At 37.6% G+C, this 16,137-nt stretch overlaps 1 protein-coding gene across 41 annotated transcripts in view; it reads left to right on the top strand.

Annotated features, from left to right (window-relative positions):
- Positions 1-16,137, top strand: part of Dscam1 (Down syndrome cell adhesion molecule 1) — a 202,809-nt gene that overhangs the window by 163,217 nt on the left and 23,455 nt on the right. For 3 of the 41 annotated variants that reach the window (XM_076409796.1, XM_076409767.1, XM_076409793.1), the window contains exon 10: positions 7,073-7,360. The exons of 23 other annotated variants lie outside the window; for them this stretch is intronic. In XM_076409796.1, the coding sequence (XP_076265911.1) occupies positions 7,073-7,360 (288 nt within the window). Of the gene's footprint in view, positions 1-715; positions 1,004-1,164; positions 1,453-1,726; positions 2,015-3,184; positions 3,473-7,072; positions 7,361-7,529; positions 7,818-8,051; positions 8,340-8,417; positions 8,706-9,179; positions 9,468-11,960; positions 12,249-15,810; positions 16,099-16,137 lie in introns of all 41 variants that reach the window. 15 more of the 41 variants (XM_076409757.1, XM_076409781.1, XM_076409794.1 and 12 more) reach the window with 11 other exon arrangements.

The following is a 16,137-nucleotide window of genomic DNA, read 5'->3' as shown; positions in this document are numbered from 1 at the left end:
TATTTGCACTGATATAGACCAAGACAATTATTCGGGAATATTTTCATTTATATATCTTATCTATCTATATATTAGGTGCTTACATGTATATTACATATGAATGGAAAAGATCCAGAAGGAAGAAAAATGACTACCACAATAAGTGACTGAAAATGCAATTTCGAACTTTGCTGGCTAGGCAAAAAAAGCGCATGCATTAGTTCAGAGGACTAATTCATACCGTCTTGCTGTGCATATGGTGAAATAAGCACTATGGGATGCATTACGTGCTGCTAAAACTGAATGAAACTGTTACTGCAGATGTCTACCGACGTCAATTTAATAAGTTGAACCACGTATTATTGCAAATAGGAAGAGTAACAGGCGCCAAATCATATTCTTGCATAGCAACGTTGCGTAAAACCTTACATTAAATGTAAAGGACACAGCGCAAATGACTCGCTGCCAGAACAACCTCTTTTCTTCAACACGGTATCGCCATCTTGCCAGAAAGATGACAAAAAGTTGAAAAATACTTTGATAAGTATATATTATACCAATTTTTCTCAATAAATGCTTTTTTAAAGTAAAAATATGACCAGAATACATGCAAGCCTCTAGTAAATAGTGCGAATACGTAAATTTTATATCGTATAATATATTAAAAAGTATCCCGCAACAAACTTGGACAATATTTTATATCACAAGAGTGGATGATTTTTCTGTTTTCGAATAGCTTTACCAAAAATACAGCCATTTGATTTTGGTGAGGAACTACCGCATGAAGGAGAAATGGTGTCTGTTCAGTGTTTTGTCGCCAGTGGAGATATGCCAATAGACTTTTCTTGGATGCTCAATGGAGAACCTATACATAAGTTTGACGACATTACTATATCATCCGTCGGGAAGAAAATATCGATACTCAGCATCGATGGCGTGAGCAAGAGACACGTTGGCAATTATACGTGTATAGCAACAAACAGAGCAGGATTCTTCAGTTACACTGCACCCTTAGCTGTTAAGGGTACATGATCTGTTTGTTATTACCATAGTTATAATGCAGCATCACCATTAAATTATTCTCATTATCCTATTATCCTCAGTGATTTTATAGTATCATTAATATAAATATATCAAAAATCAAGTTATTTACCGTTGCACAATATTTTTTATATTTGTTAATAGCTCTACCCAAAATACAAACATTCGATTTTGGCGAAGAAGCCCCTTATGAAGGTGAATCCGTGTCAGTGCAATGCTTCGTAGGTAGTGGTGATATGCCCATTGATATTTCCTGGATGCTCAACGGGGAACCTGTGAATAAGTTTAATGACATATCCGTATCATCGGTTGGGAAGAAACTGTCGATTCTCAGTATCGATAGCGTCGGTAAAAAACACGTAGGAAACTACACATGTTTGGCTACCAATAAAGCAGGATTATCAAGCTACACGACTCGTCTAGCAGTAAAGGGTACATCCCCCATTTCTAAACTCAACCTCACCAAGCTGATTATTTCCTAAAATTCAGAAAATCACCCCTAATACAATCTACGTAGTCGTTACTGACCAAGGTTTCGGTTATCATAAAATACTTCATGCCCATTCAATTAACCTATTAAAATGACAATCAGTTCATTCATTGTAATCATTGTAGACAATTTTTCAGATGATTGTGATCGAGAATGCAACGACTTTATTATATGAAAACTGAAAATTATTTTTGTATTATATTCTTCTTAATATAGTTGCGCCTAAGCTTCAGTTGTTCACTTTCGGTGACGAGCCTATTTACATGGGCGAATCTACGACGGTCAACTGTAACCTCGCTCAAGGAGATCTGCCGATCAATTTTTCCTGGATGTTGAACGGTAGACCTGTGGATCAAGTGGACGGTATTAACGTCGGTAGCTTCGGTAAAAAGACGTCGGTGTTAGGCGTTGACAGTTTGACGGACGCTCACGCAGGGAACTATACGTGTATAGCGTCGAACTTGGCGGGAACATCCAGTTACACTGCTGAATTGCTTGTTAATGGTACAGAAATAGCGTTGACTGCATATTCTTGTGTATTTTTCTTTAACATATCCTGAAAATTCCTCCCAAATACGAACAAACTAAAGTAGAAACTCGACAATAGTAACGATAGTGAAAGACGCTTGAAGAACAACACATTCGATGAATTCCCTGGTAAACAATATCATCTTGTTTTAGTCACATGGCTAGTATCTTGTAATTTAGAATGCAACACAGTGTTGGAATCAATCTAACACATGAGCTGAGTTGACATTGAGTTGAGTAACACATGGCACAAGTTCCGAGCGTAACAAAGAAAACGCGTTTTTTTTTAGTTTAGTCATCAAGTTTACTCATCAACGTAATCTCGATCAAGAGCCACACAATCATTCCAGCGCCGTTCTAATATTTCAATACTACTTTTGTAGAAAGCGTTATCTTTTGCATCAAAATAAGCCTCACCAATTGCTGTCCATTTGTCCATTGTCACATATCGATGCAAAAAATCATGTTTATTACGTTTAAACATGGCCAAACACTGCTCAGAATCATCAACGCGTTTTTGTTTTTGGTCACCAGTGAGCAAAAGCGGCACCCACTTTGAACAGAGCTTTCTCATAGTCATGCGATATAAAACCAACACGTTCTTTTTGATATATTTAAGCTAACTCACGCAACTTCACTTTTCGATCATTCAACACGAGATTTTGTGGATATTTTTATGTTTTCTGGTGTTGGTGGTGTGGCTCATTTGGACGTGCACTGCCTTCTACATCATCGGTGTCTCTACGACCACGTTTGAAGTCAGCAAACCAAAAACCAACAAAGTTTTATTGTTGTTTCTGATGGGGCGGAGTTCTTATAAAACTTTTCAAGCCAATGCTTCGCTTGAATAGTATTTTTTCCCATCAAGAAGCAGTGTAAAATTAAAACACGCAATTTTTTTTTCATCCATTGTTTTGAAAATAACAAAAGTAGTGGCATAATAACTCACAAACTTATGAGTAGAATATGATGAAATTTTAACAGCACTCTTTTGAAGGTTAGTTCTAACTGAAAAAGGCGGGAATGCAATAAAACTAGCGCCATCTATGTGTTAGGCCCGGGACTTTTCAGTCCATGTGTTACATCTACAATCTACAAATTGATGTCAATACGTATCAGTAAAATCATTTCCATTTTCTTGTACAGTTGCTCCAAGATTGCAATCGTTTACTTACGGTGACGAACCATTATCAATGGGCCAATCTACAACTGTAAACTGCAATCTTGCTTACGGTGATCTTCCAGTAACATTTTCCTGGATGCTGAATGGGAATCCCGTGGGAGATATCGATGGAATAAACGTGGGAGCCTTCGGCAGGAAGACTAGTTTTTTGAGCATCGATAGTCTGACAGAAGCTCACGCTGGAAATTACACTTGCGTAGCGTCGAATATGGCAGGGATATCCAGTTTTACTGCGGAATTACTTGTCACCGGTATAAAAAAATGTATTAGGCATTCTTACATTATACAGAAAACTTTATTATTCCATTTAATTTCCTTACTGATTCAAGACAGTCTATATTCACCTTGCTATTGGCTTTCCTCGATTTTTGATGTACTTTCATTAAGTACTAATTCTAATTATAATGATGATGGGAAAAGGATAACTTCGTTTTTTGTATATTTCAAAGTGAATTTACTCATATATTCGTATATATGCCGCTTTGTTCGATGACCTTGCCACTTTTTTAGTAAAATCATGATTCCGTCGCAATAAATCTCTTGCGGTATTTGGACGAGAAACTAAACCGAATGTTGTTCTTTTTTGAAACCAGTTTTACACCACTAAAACAATTTTATAGAGATGAGAACAAATGGTAGCCGCACAGATCAAGGTGCGGACTCCTATTAACCAATTCGGGTGGTTTTTTAAATCGCCCTGCTTCAATTGGGTAGTTATTGACAGCAGAGAGTCGAATTAATGGAAGAATTTCTTTCTCCTTTCTCATCCCACCCAATGATTCATAATTGGAAGCTCGATTCATTGAAATTTTCACTGTTAGTTCATGTGGAATACAAGTATCGAACCTTTTTCTGTATCTAATCTTCTGTAAATGATTGAAAACTGTTTTATAACCAATGTTTAGTTTTATTGCGTTGTCGTACGATAAAATCTCCCTTTACCTTGATATTTTAAAGCATTTCAACTCTAATATTTTTTATCTTTAACATTGAAATAAAGAGTACAAGTTGTCAGTGATTTATGAGAAAGAGAGAGATGTGAATTATTTTCGATCAAGCAAATATTATCGTATAAACAATAGTAAAATAGATTTTCATGTCCTACAGTTCCGCCACAAATAGTGCCTTTCGATTTTGGTGAGACGCCGTTAAACGCTGGTGAATTCTTGCAAGTATATTGCACTGTTAAAGAGGGTGATCTACCTCTGAAAATCATATGGACCTTCAAGGACGGCCCTGCTGAATCCTATCCTGATATCAGCACTTCTTCTGTTGGTAGACGCGGTTCCGTGTTGACCATCGAATCTATCACACACGACTATGCAGGATTTTATACCTGCCAAGCGGAAAACTTAGCAGGGCGAGATCTTTACTCTGCGGAGCTTAAAGTGAATGGTTCGACATATTTTTTAATTTTCTTTATTTTTATATGTTCATCTCCTGATCCGTGTACCTTTCCCTCAGTCGTTAAAATATTTTTAATGAATATTTCTTATTATATAGTTGCACCTCAGATAGTACCATTTGATTTTGGAGAAACTCCTCTGAACGCTGGTGAATTTCTACAAGTATACTGTACGGTAAAAGAGGGCGATTTACCTCTAAAAATTAACTGGATATTCGGGAACAAAACGATCGATTCATATCCAGATATAAGTATTTCTTTTGCTGGACGAAGAGCTTCGATTTTGACCATCGAGTCAGTCAGTCATCGGTATACAGGATCCTACATCTGCACGGCAGAAAACTCAGCAGGACGAGATCTTTACTCTGCGGAGCTTAAAGTGAATGGTTCGACATATTTTTTAATTTTCTTTTTTTTTATATGTTCATCTCCTGATCCGTGTACCTTTCCCTCAATCGTTAAAATATTTTTAATGAATATTTCTTATTATATAGTTGCACCTCAGATAGTACCATTTGATTTTGGAGAAACTCCTCTGAACGCTGGTGAATTTCTACAAGTATACTGTACGGTAAAAGAGGGCGATTTGCCTCTGAAAATTAACTGGATATTCGGGAACAAAACGATCGAATCATATCCAGATATAAGTATTTCTCCTGCTGGACGAAGGGGTTCTATTTTAGCCATCGAATCCGTCGGTCACCAGTATGCCGGATTGTACGCCTGCACAGCGGAAAACTCAGCAGGACGAGATCTTTACTCTGCGGAGCTTAAAGTGAATGGTTCGACATATTTTTTAATTTTCTTTTTTTTTATATGTTTATCTCCTGATCCGTGTACCTTTCCCTCAATCGTTAAAATATTTTTAATGAATATTTCTTATTATATAATTGCACCTCAGATAGTACCATTTGATTTTGGAGAAACTCCTCTGAACGCTGGTGAATTTCTACAAGTATACTGTACGGTAAAAGAGGGCGATTTGCCTCTAAAAATTAACTTGATATTCGGGAACAAAACGATCGATTCATATCCGTATTTCTTTTGCTGGACCAAGAGCTTCGATTTTGACCATCGAGTCAGTCAGCAGAAAACTCAGCAGGACGAGATACTTACTCTGTGGAACTAAGTGAACGGTTTGCTTTCCATATATTCTCGTTTCTGTTTAATTTGGTTTAGTTTGTTTACTTTACGTTGGTATTTCAGTTCCCCCACAAATAGCTCCCTTTGATTTCGGAGAATCTCCATTGAATTCTGGAGACTTTCTCCAGGTCGTCTGTACAGTGCGTGAAGGAGATTTACCGATTAAAATCGATTGGGTATTAAATAATCGCGCCCTTGATAGTTCCATGGATGTTTCCATAACGCCAGCAGGTCGACGAGCATCAATGCTAATGATAGAGTCCGTAACGCATAAGCATGCAGGTTCATACAGCTGCTTAGCTGAGAACGAAGCAGGCAAAACCAAATATACCGTGGAGCTTAGAGTTAATGGTTAGCGAATCAAACAAATATGATGCTTGAATGTTGTTCCCTATCCTTTTTATTTTTTTTTTTTAACTGAACGATATAACCAATCAATTCTTATTCTAGTCCCACCTCAAATTGTACCCTTTGATTTCGGAGATTTGCCATTTAATGCTGGAGAGTCTCTCCAGGTTATTTGTACCATCAAAGAGGGAGATCTACCGATTAAATTTCACTGGACATTGAATGACAATCCTTTAGTGACTCGTGATTCATCTGATATATTCATTTCATCATTGGGAAGACGTGGATCTACGTTATCCATTGAATCGATGACCCATTCCCACGCTGGATTATACACCTGCTTCGCTGAAAACTTCGCAGGAGAAGCCAGTTTTTCATCACAACTAAAAGTGAACGGTGAAATTTATTTAAATTACTTTTATATTCACCTTTTTTTGGATTTTATTTGACTTAATTTACATCGACTGACACTATCCATCATTGAAACTTGAAACGTGTATATTACAAACACAAACATATTAGATGTTATTTTTTCAGTTCCTCCTCAAATAGCTCCATTCGATTTCGGTGAGGTTCCCCTGAACGCGGGGGAATTCTTCCAAGTAGCCTGTACTGTGAAAGAAGGAGACTTACCTATTAAAATATACTGGACATTAAACGACAAAGTGTTGAATGAGTCTGACGAGATATCGATATCAGCCACCGGAAGAAGAGGATCTACGTTATCCATCGAGTCGATCGCTCATTCTCACGTGGGGATTTATACATGTCTCGCTCAGAACTCGGCTGGAAATTCCAGTTACTCTTCGTTTTTACATATTAACGGTTCGTCAATACAAATTTAGATTTTTCGGATGACAATACCACTTTTCCTTCCTAATATTTTCCACCCCGTTGGTAAAACACTGATTTAAACACGTAAATTTCGTAAAAATCATAACAATTTTTATTACAGTTTCTCCGCAAATAGCTCCATTCGATTTCGGTGATAACCCACTAAATGTTGGAGAGATTCTTCAGGTAATTTGTACAGTGAAAGAGGGAGATTTACCTTTAAATATTCGCTGGATGTTTAACGGGAAACTTCTGGATGAGTCCGAAGAGATATCAATGTCACCGCTTGGCCGAAGAGGTTCGACGCTGTCAATCGAGTCTCTTAGTCACTCACACGTTGGGACCTATTCCTGTTTGGCTGAGAATCATGCGGGGAAATCGAGTTATTCGTCGGAATTGAATGTAAACGGTTGGACATAAACCTTATTTTATTTACACTGTATTCCTGATATTATTTTTATCCTTAACACTGAAAAAGTTATGTCAAGACGCTATGATATTGCAATAAAGTAGTACCTGTTAAAGCTCAGCCAAGTCCAAAACAAAAAGCTTTATATTGATGAATGATATTTTTACAGTACCTCCACAGATAGTACCTTTCGATTTTGGTGACTCGCCTTTGAGTGAAGGAGATTTCTTCCAAGTTATTTGTACGGTAAAAGAAGGAGACTTACCAATTAATATCCACTGGACTCTTAATGATAACATCATCAATGAATCAGAAGCAGTTAGTATATCACCAGCTGGACGAAGAGGCTCCACTTTATCCATTGAGTCTGTTAATCATGGATACGTTGGAACATACACGTGTATAGCTGAGAACTCAGCTGGGACAGCTCGTTATTCTTCAGAGTTAAACGTAAACGGTTGGATGGTTTTTCAGTATTCTTATGTATTAATTTTTCGTTAGAACCTTATCACCTATCAACTAATCTAATATTTTGTATGAGAAAAAAGTTGTTATATAATGTAACTAACTTTCGCTTAATGAAATAGAGGAGACCAGATTTCGAGTTTTCTACGAATAAACGTTCTTAGTTATGTTATAATTTTTAAAATAAAATTGAAATTAAAGAAAACTTACGATTCATTATTTGCAGTTCCGCCACAAGTTTCTCCTTTTGATTTTGGTGATGTGCCTTTGAATGCAGGAGAATTTCTTGAGGTGTTTTGTACAGTGAAAGAGGGTGATTTGCCAGTGAAAATTTACTGGGAATATGACGGTAAATCGATCCAGAACGCGGGATATGTATCAATATCATCTGTTGGAAAAAGAAGCTCCAGCTTATCTATTGAATCCCTTTCCTATTCACACGTGGGAACTTACACGTGTCTAGCCGAGAACAAGGCGGGAAAGATGAGTTATTCCGCGGAACTGACCATTAACGGTTCGAATATTGACATCATAATGATAGTTGTGTCCTTGACCATGATCCTTGAACCTTAACTTTTTGTTTTGTCCCCAGTATTACCACAAATTATACCCTTCGAATTTGGAGACGAACCAGTTTACGTTGGTCAGTCAGTTCAAGTTCAGTGTTTTGTATCCGAGGGGGACTTGCCCTTACAGATAACTTGGCAACTAAACGGTGAAGACTTTGACGACCGTTTAGAACTGACGCCCATACCAGTAGGAAAACGAAGCTCCATTTTAATGTTCGAATCCGTGACGGCATCCCACGCTGGAAATTACACGTGCAGGGCCTCCAACGCTGCCGGATCATCTTCGTTCTCTTCGGAACTTCAAGTTAATGGTTATTTTATACACACACACGCCATTGTAGTGTTTTTTTTCTCATGCTTTCTCATTAACGGAAACCGCCTAACACTTATCAATCCCTTTGTAGTACCACCCCAAATAATTCCGTTCGATTTCGGTGAGGAGCCGGTTAATAGTGGCGACGTGGTATCCGTGTCTTGCGTGGTGACCAAAGGCGACTTACCGCTGGGATTGAAATGGACGTTCAAAGGAAAATCCATCGGTCTCGTCGAAGATGTTAATGTCGTACGAACCGGGAAGAGAATCATGCAACTAAATATCGATAGCGTCAACGAAAATCACAGCGGCGAGTATGTCTGCGCAGCGAAAAACCCCGCTGGAGTTTCCAGACAGTCGGCATATCTAAAAGTCAACGGTAGAATTATTTTATAAGTCTTACTGTTCTAGTATCATCACCATCACTTTTTGTTTTTTCGTAATCTGTCTATACTATCTTCGTTGTTCTCAGTTTCACCAAGAATCACACCATTCTACTTCGAAGACAACCCCCTGTACGAGGGTCAATACGCGCAAGTCACTTGTTTGGTATCGGAAGGTGATTTACCGATCGATATCAGTTGGAAATTAAACGGACAATATACTGACGGTTTTGATATAATCACCATCACTGCCATGGGCAAGCGAAGCTCCATTTTGGCTATAGAATCCGTGTCGTACGCTATAGCGGGAAACTATAGCTGTGAAGCCAGCAATGTCGCAGGACAATCAACTTATACCACCGAACTACAAGTGAATGGTTAACTTAAGTTTATATTTCAAAAATATATCCATATCCTAAACAATCCATACTATATTTACCGTTATTACTGACTTAACTTAATTAGCTTAGACGGAAATAAACCATTTCTGTCAAAATAGAATACGAGGGGTTGATGAATACCAGGTCTTATGACAAAAATGCTTCTTTTATCATTTTTTTTACATTCGGAGATATTTGCTTCTCTATCTAGCGCTTATGAGGCATCGGAATGTACTCCATACCCTAATATTGTCATACCAACAATGCAAAGATCTACTTCATTGTTAAAATTGTTCTCCATTAATTGCTTTTATTCCAATGTTTTTCTGTAGGTGCAGTTCGTTTCGTAAAATCCATTGCTTGTATAGTTTTACGTACTGATAAAAACATATTTCATTTTCAACACTTACAGAGTTCTTACAGACACTCTCATGGATATTGCTATGATTTGCAACTATAATATAAATCCATTTAGTAATTTCTGAAGTGGTACCTTATTCATGCATCAAAAATACTTGTACAATTCATCACAATATGCAAAATCTTGGAGTTGATCACAAAATTGTAGAATCCCCAGAATCCATTGTTTTCTTTTTCAAAGGCAAGTGCTCAAAATTGAATTGTTTTCACTATTATGATAAAATAATTTTGTTTAGCCCACGTCCACGCAGATATCAATTGTTATAAAGTCGTTGTATAACAGGTCATTTGAAAAGTCCCCGGCCTACCATAGTAACCCTTTTTTTTTTGGCAAAATTAGTTTTTTTATTCAACATAATTCCCTTCAAGGGAGATACACTTTTCGATACCATTTTTGTAGTACGATTTGCCCCTTGCTTCAAAATAGGCCTCAGTTTCGGCGATCACCTCTTCATTCGACGAAAATTTCTTCCCAGCGAGCATTGTTTTGAGATCAGAGAACAGAAAATAGTCACTGGGGCAGGTCTGAAGAATACAGTGAATGAGAAAGCAATTCGAAGCCCATTTCATGGATTTTTGCCATCGTTTTCACTGACTTGTGACACGGAGTATTGTCTTGGTGAAGCAGAATGTGTTCTTTTTCTTCAAATGCGGCCATTTTTTCGGCGATTTTCCATCGTGTGCAGTCCACTCGGATGACTGTCAATTGAACTTCGGAGTGAAATGATGGAGCCTTGTTTCATCCATTGTCACATGTCGACGGAAAATCTCGGGTTTATTACGCTTGATCATCTTCAAACGTTGCTCCGAATCGGCAACTCGTCGTTGTTTTTGGTCAAAAGTGAGCTCGCGGGGCACCCACTTTGCATAGAGCTTTCTCATACCCAATTATTCGTGAATGATATGAAGTACACGTTCAGTTGATATCTTTAGAGAGTAGAAAGTGTGCTATTTCATTCAGTTTCAATTTACGGTCATTCAAAATCATTTTGTGGATTTTTTAAATGTTTTCGTCGATAACAACCTCTTGTGGGCCTCCACTGCTTTCACCGTCTTCGGTGCTCATTTCACCACGTCTAAACTTAGCATACCAATCCTTGATGGTTGATTTTCCTGAGGCAGTGTCCGGAAACTCGGCATCAAGCCAAGTTTTTGCTTCAACTGTATTTTTCCCTTCAAAAAGCAATATTTTATCAACTCGCGAAATTCCTTTTTTATCACAATAACAAAAGTTCACTCAAAATGCTATAATTCACAAACTAATGATCCGACAGTTGTCAAATTTATACACTCATCTTTTGAGAGTTAGAGCTAACTAAAAACATATGGATTTAATTCTAGTAACGCCATCTATGTGTCAGGCCCGGGACTTTTCAATTGACATGTTATATAACAGGTTTGACGTTATCATGAAAACAATACCTTCTGGGTTAATTATTTCAATCTATGTCCTCATTTCTAGAGATCTCTTCTTCAAACCTCTTAATTTCTAGGCTTTTGAAAATCATTTCTAATTGTCGTTTAATGAATCATTATCGTGGATAACTTTTTTGACTGAAGATAAAAGTGAGCCACAAGAGCTAGGAATATTTCTTCATTTTATATTTCCGTCAAAAACATTTATTGCCATTAAAGTTGACATTCATAATTCTTCACTGAACTTCCTCTGTTTTAGTACCGCCGCGGATATCACCATTTTTCTTCCAAGATAACCCACTCCATGAGGATTCCTACGCTCAGGTTAATTGTCTAGTCACTGAAGGTGATCTTCCTTTAAGAATCAACTGGAGACTAAACGGAAAATATGTCGATAACTATGACGAAATCACTGTTTCTAAAGGAGGAAAGAGGAGCTCTCTGTTGACGATTGAATCAGTATCGTATAAGCTAGCAGGAAATTACAGTTGTGAAGTCAGAAATGCCGCTGGTGAAGCATCATACACCACCGAGCTTCAAGTTAATGGTTATTGGTTTTAGAACAACTTTTTTCCTTGTTTGATATTATCATGTTCAATACCTGCTCCCACGTCCTGTCGCTTTCGATTTTCTTCAAGTTTCTTTTTGTTTTAGTTCCACCACGAATATCTCCCTTCTTCTTTCAAGACAATCCCCTCCATGAAGACTCCTACGCTCAGGTGAATTGTTTAGTAACCGATGGTGATCTCCCACTTACCATAACCTGGAAATTGAACGAGAAATATATCGATAGTTACGAGGAAGTATCTGTTAATAAAGGCGGAAAACGAAGCTCGTTTTTAACTATTGAGTCGGTATCTCATAAACTAGCAGGAAATTATACTTGCCAAGTCCGAAATGCTGCTGGGGAAGCATCATACACCACGGAACTTCAAGTGAATGGTTAATTTTTTGTTTATTTGCTTGTTATTGTTGCTATTAATTCTACCATTTGCCCGTCATGGTGTAACACTTTCCCTTTGTTATGGCTTTCTGGGAGTGTCCATTGAATAGTGAATTTATTCTGATAATCTGAGCATATAATATGTTATTTTGAGTGAATCCCCATAAAAATTGAGTCGTTCTTTCCTTACAGTACCACCTCAAGTAACTCCATTCGATTTTGGTGAAGAACCTATCAATTCTGGCGAGATGGTCTCAATTTTCTGTGTTGTAAACAAAGGGGATCTACCCATCGACATTCAGTGGACTTTTAACGGCGTAACAATCGATTCTTTGCTTAATATGAAAATAATCCGAAGCAGTCAGCGTATTAGTCAGTTAACTATTGAAGATCTCAACCATTATCATAGCGGAGAATATTCCTGTACGGCCAGTAATGGGGCAGGGCTTTCCAAGCATTCAACGCTACTTCATGTTAATGGTATTACAATAGAAATGGGTCAAGATTGGTGTAGATTGTGTCCGTGTTTTTTTTCTTTTTATTCCTTGTTAATGTTCACCCGATATCGTACACATGCAATGTTACGGTTTTTATTATGTTCTTGAGAAATTATTCAAACAATATTTTTTGTGGTATTTTAATATTTATTAATTATAAATGATGAAGAAGATTTCATTTAATTAATGGTGCTGTGAATTAATTTTGAAGGATTTTTTCAGACACTTTTTATTGTGTTTATATTGTTTATAGTGTGCTATTTTTAATAACAAAGTATATTTCACTTTAACGTCAGAAAAATTATGCATATTATAAACCTGTTCGAAAAAGTATTGGATGTCTTTAACAGGTCAATTGAAAAGTCCCCGGTCTACCATAATAAAACACATTTTTTTGGCAAAATTAGTTTTTTTTTATTCACTATAATTCCCTTCAAGGGTGATGCACTGATTATAGCGAACCCCAACTTTTCGATACCATTTTTGTAGTAGAATTTGTAGCTTCAAAATAGGCCTCAGTTTCATCACCTCTTCATTCGGCGAGAATTTCTTCCCAGCGAGCATTCTTTTGAGGTCTGAGAACAGGAAATAGTCGCTGGGGGCCAGATCTGGAGAATAGGGTGGACGAGGAAGCAATTCGAAGCCCAATTCATGGATTTTTGCCATCGTTTTCACTGACTTGTGACACGGTGCATTATCTTGGTGAAGCAGCACTTTCGTTTTCTTCAAATACGGCCGTTTTTCCACGATTTCGTCCTTCAAACGATCCAATAACGCTATGTAATAGTCGCTATTGATGATCCTTCCCTTTTCAAGGTAGTCAATGAAAATTATTCCATGCGCATCCCAAAATACAGACGCCATAACCTTTCCAGCCGACTGTTGCGTTTTCCCACGCTTTGGAACGGGTTCATAGTGTGCAGTCCACTCGGATGACTGTCAATTGGACTTTGGAGCGAAATGATGGAGCCATGTTTCATCCATTACCACATATCGGCGCAAAAACTCGGATTTACTACGCTCGATCATCTTCAAACACTACTCTGAATCATCAACTCGTCGTTGTTTTTGGTCATAAGTGAGCTCGCGCGGCACCCACTTTGCACAGTGTCTTCTCATACCCAAATATTCGTCAATGTTTTCGTCGGTAACAACCTCTTTTGGGCGTCCACAGCGTTCACTGTCTTTGGTGCTCATTTCACCACGTCTAAACTTAGCATACCAATCCTTGATGCATCAAGCCAAGTTTTGCTTTGACTGTATTTTTTCTCTTCAAAAAGCAATATTTTATCAAAACGCGATATTCCTTTTTATCCATTTTTTTTTCACAATAACAAAAATTGCTTTACTCAAAATGCTATAATGCACAGATTAATGATTCGATAGCTGTCAAATTTATACACGCATCTATTGAGGGTTAGGGCTAACTAAAAATATGCGTCAAGCTGAGGACTTTTCAATTGACCTCTTATATATGAGGTTTCATTATTGCAAAATGTTAGATATTAACAATATTTTTAAAAGATTATATAAGCATATCGGTTGATACAACATACAAGTCTAGACGGGTCAAATCCAACTATGATAGTAATAACTTCACAATATCTTTACAGGAGATAACCGTGAAATTGTTGATGCAGGGCGTCCAACCACATATCGTTCAATTTAATCCAGAAGAAATCAGTTATAGTCGTTCTGTCTTACTCACCATGGACGGTATGAGAAAATACAGAACACAGACGCTGCTAACCCAAGTTTTTACCATTTGGTGAAACTTATGTGGATTAGCGTGATTCCATATGCGGAAATGCTGCTTGTTAGCATTGTCATTCATCCAAATAGGTTCCATTTGGACCTAGTACTCAATCGTTTCATAGTGATTTGACATCAGTGACTGAACAACAGGTTGTTCACATACCCGGTCCACAAGTTGCAGTTCAACATCAACCCTCCCTTATAAAAAAATATAAGTGAAGTGATCAGATAGAATATAACACTGGTTCAATCGCAAATTCCAAAGCAATTTTCTACCTTAATCTAACAAAAGCTCTTGTGTCCTTCATAATTAGGCTCTCAATTCAAACGAATATTCTTCGTCAACTCTATCGATCTAACTTTTAAAACATCCAATAACGAAACAATATTCACACATTTTTATAGAATGGATAAGTTTAATCGAATAAGTTTCCAATAGAACTTAATCAAGACTTTCAACAATTTTTTTTCTTTGTAAAATAAGGAAAAATAACACTTCTCACTAGTGGTAATTGTAATATAGAAACTACACCATTCAAATCCTTCAAAATTAATTCATAATCTTAACGCGTATTAGAAATAATAAAGATTTTATGGTAAATTGCTTAAATCTTGATGAACAACGAATTCCCGTAAATTTCCAATATAACTCGATAAACACTTTCAAAAACCTTTTTCTTTGCATAAACAAAATACAACACTTATCACAAACAGTGATCGTGATATATAAGTTATATCATTAGAAGCCTTCAAATTTGATTCATACTCCTAATGGATATTAAAAATAATGAAGATTTTGTGGTCAATGACGGAAAAACTACAACCAATGTCAGCTCAGTTTTTATTAAAACTTATGTATAATATTAATATTATAAATTTTTAATTGGTATGAGACCCAAATATCATGACTTTTTGGTCCTTTTTTGGATTCTAGTACCACCGCAGATAACTCCATTTGATTTCGGTGAAGACCCCGTGAATTCCGGCGACTTGGTCTCGCTTTTCTGTATGGTGAACAAAGGAGATTTACCCGTCGATATTCAATGGAAATTCAATGAGACGACAGTAGGTTCAAACGTTAACCTCAAGATCACTCGAACTAGCCAACGCGTGAGCCAAATCACTATCGAGGACGTGACGCATCTTCATAGCGGCGCCTATACCTGCACGGCTAAGAATTCGGCAGGAACCACCGAACACTCGGCCTATCTTCGCGTGAACGGTACCTTTTCGTTGGTTGATTGAGTCATTGCTGATCGGATAATGCGAAACTCGGCGTCCCTCTAACTCCCGTTTCCTTTCTTTTTAGTTGTTCCCCACGTAGCACCGTTCAACTTCGGCGAAACGCCTATTTACTTAGGTCATACCACCCAGGTCACCTGCCTGGTATCCGAGGGCGATACGCCTCTGAGTATAACGTGGATCTTTAACGGTGCTCCTCTCGGTTTGAGCACCAACGTCAACACTATGAAAGTGGGCCAGAAGGCCAGTATGCTTCTGATCGACGCAGTCAGTGAAGACAACGCCGGAAACTATACTTGTCACGTGAGCAATGCGGCGGGCGTGGCAGAACATTCCGCAACCCTAAACGTTCACGGTGATTGTTACTCTCTGTCTCTCTCTCTCTCTCTCTTTC

Source organism: Rhynchophorus ferrugineus, unplaced genomic scaffold, assembly GCF_030347505.1.
Source record: "Rhynchophorus ferrugineus isolate W39M unplaced genomic scaffold, kcgeb_rfMv2 rfM7, whole genome shotgun sequence".
Classification (NCBI taxonomy): domain Eukaryota; kingdom Metazoa; phylum Arthropoda; class Insecta; order Coleoptera; family Curculionidae; genus Rhynchophorus; species Rhynchophorus ferrugineus.
The sequence above is the reverse complement of the archived record's forward strand: the minus strand, read 5'-3'. Positions and strand labels throughout refer to the sequence as shown.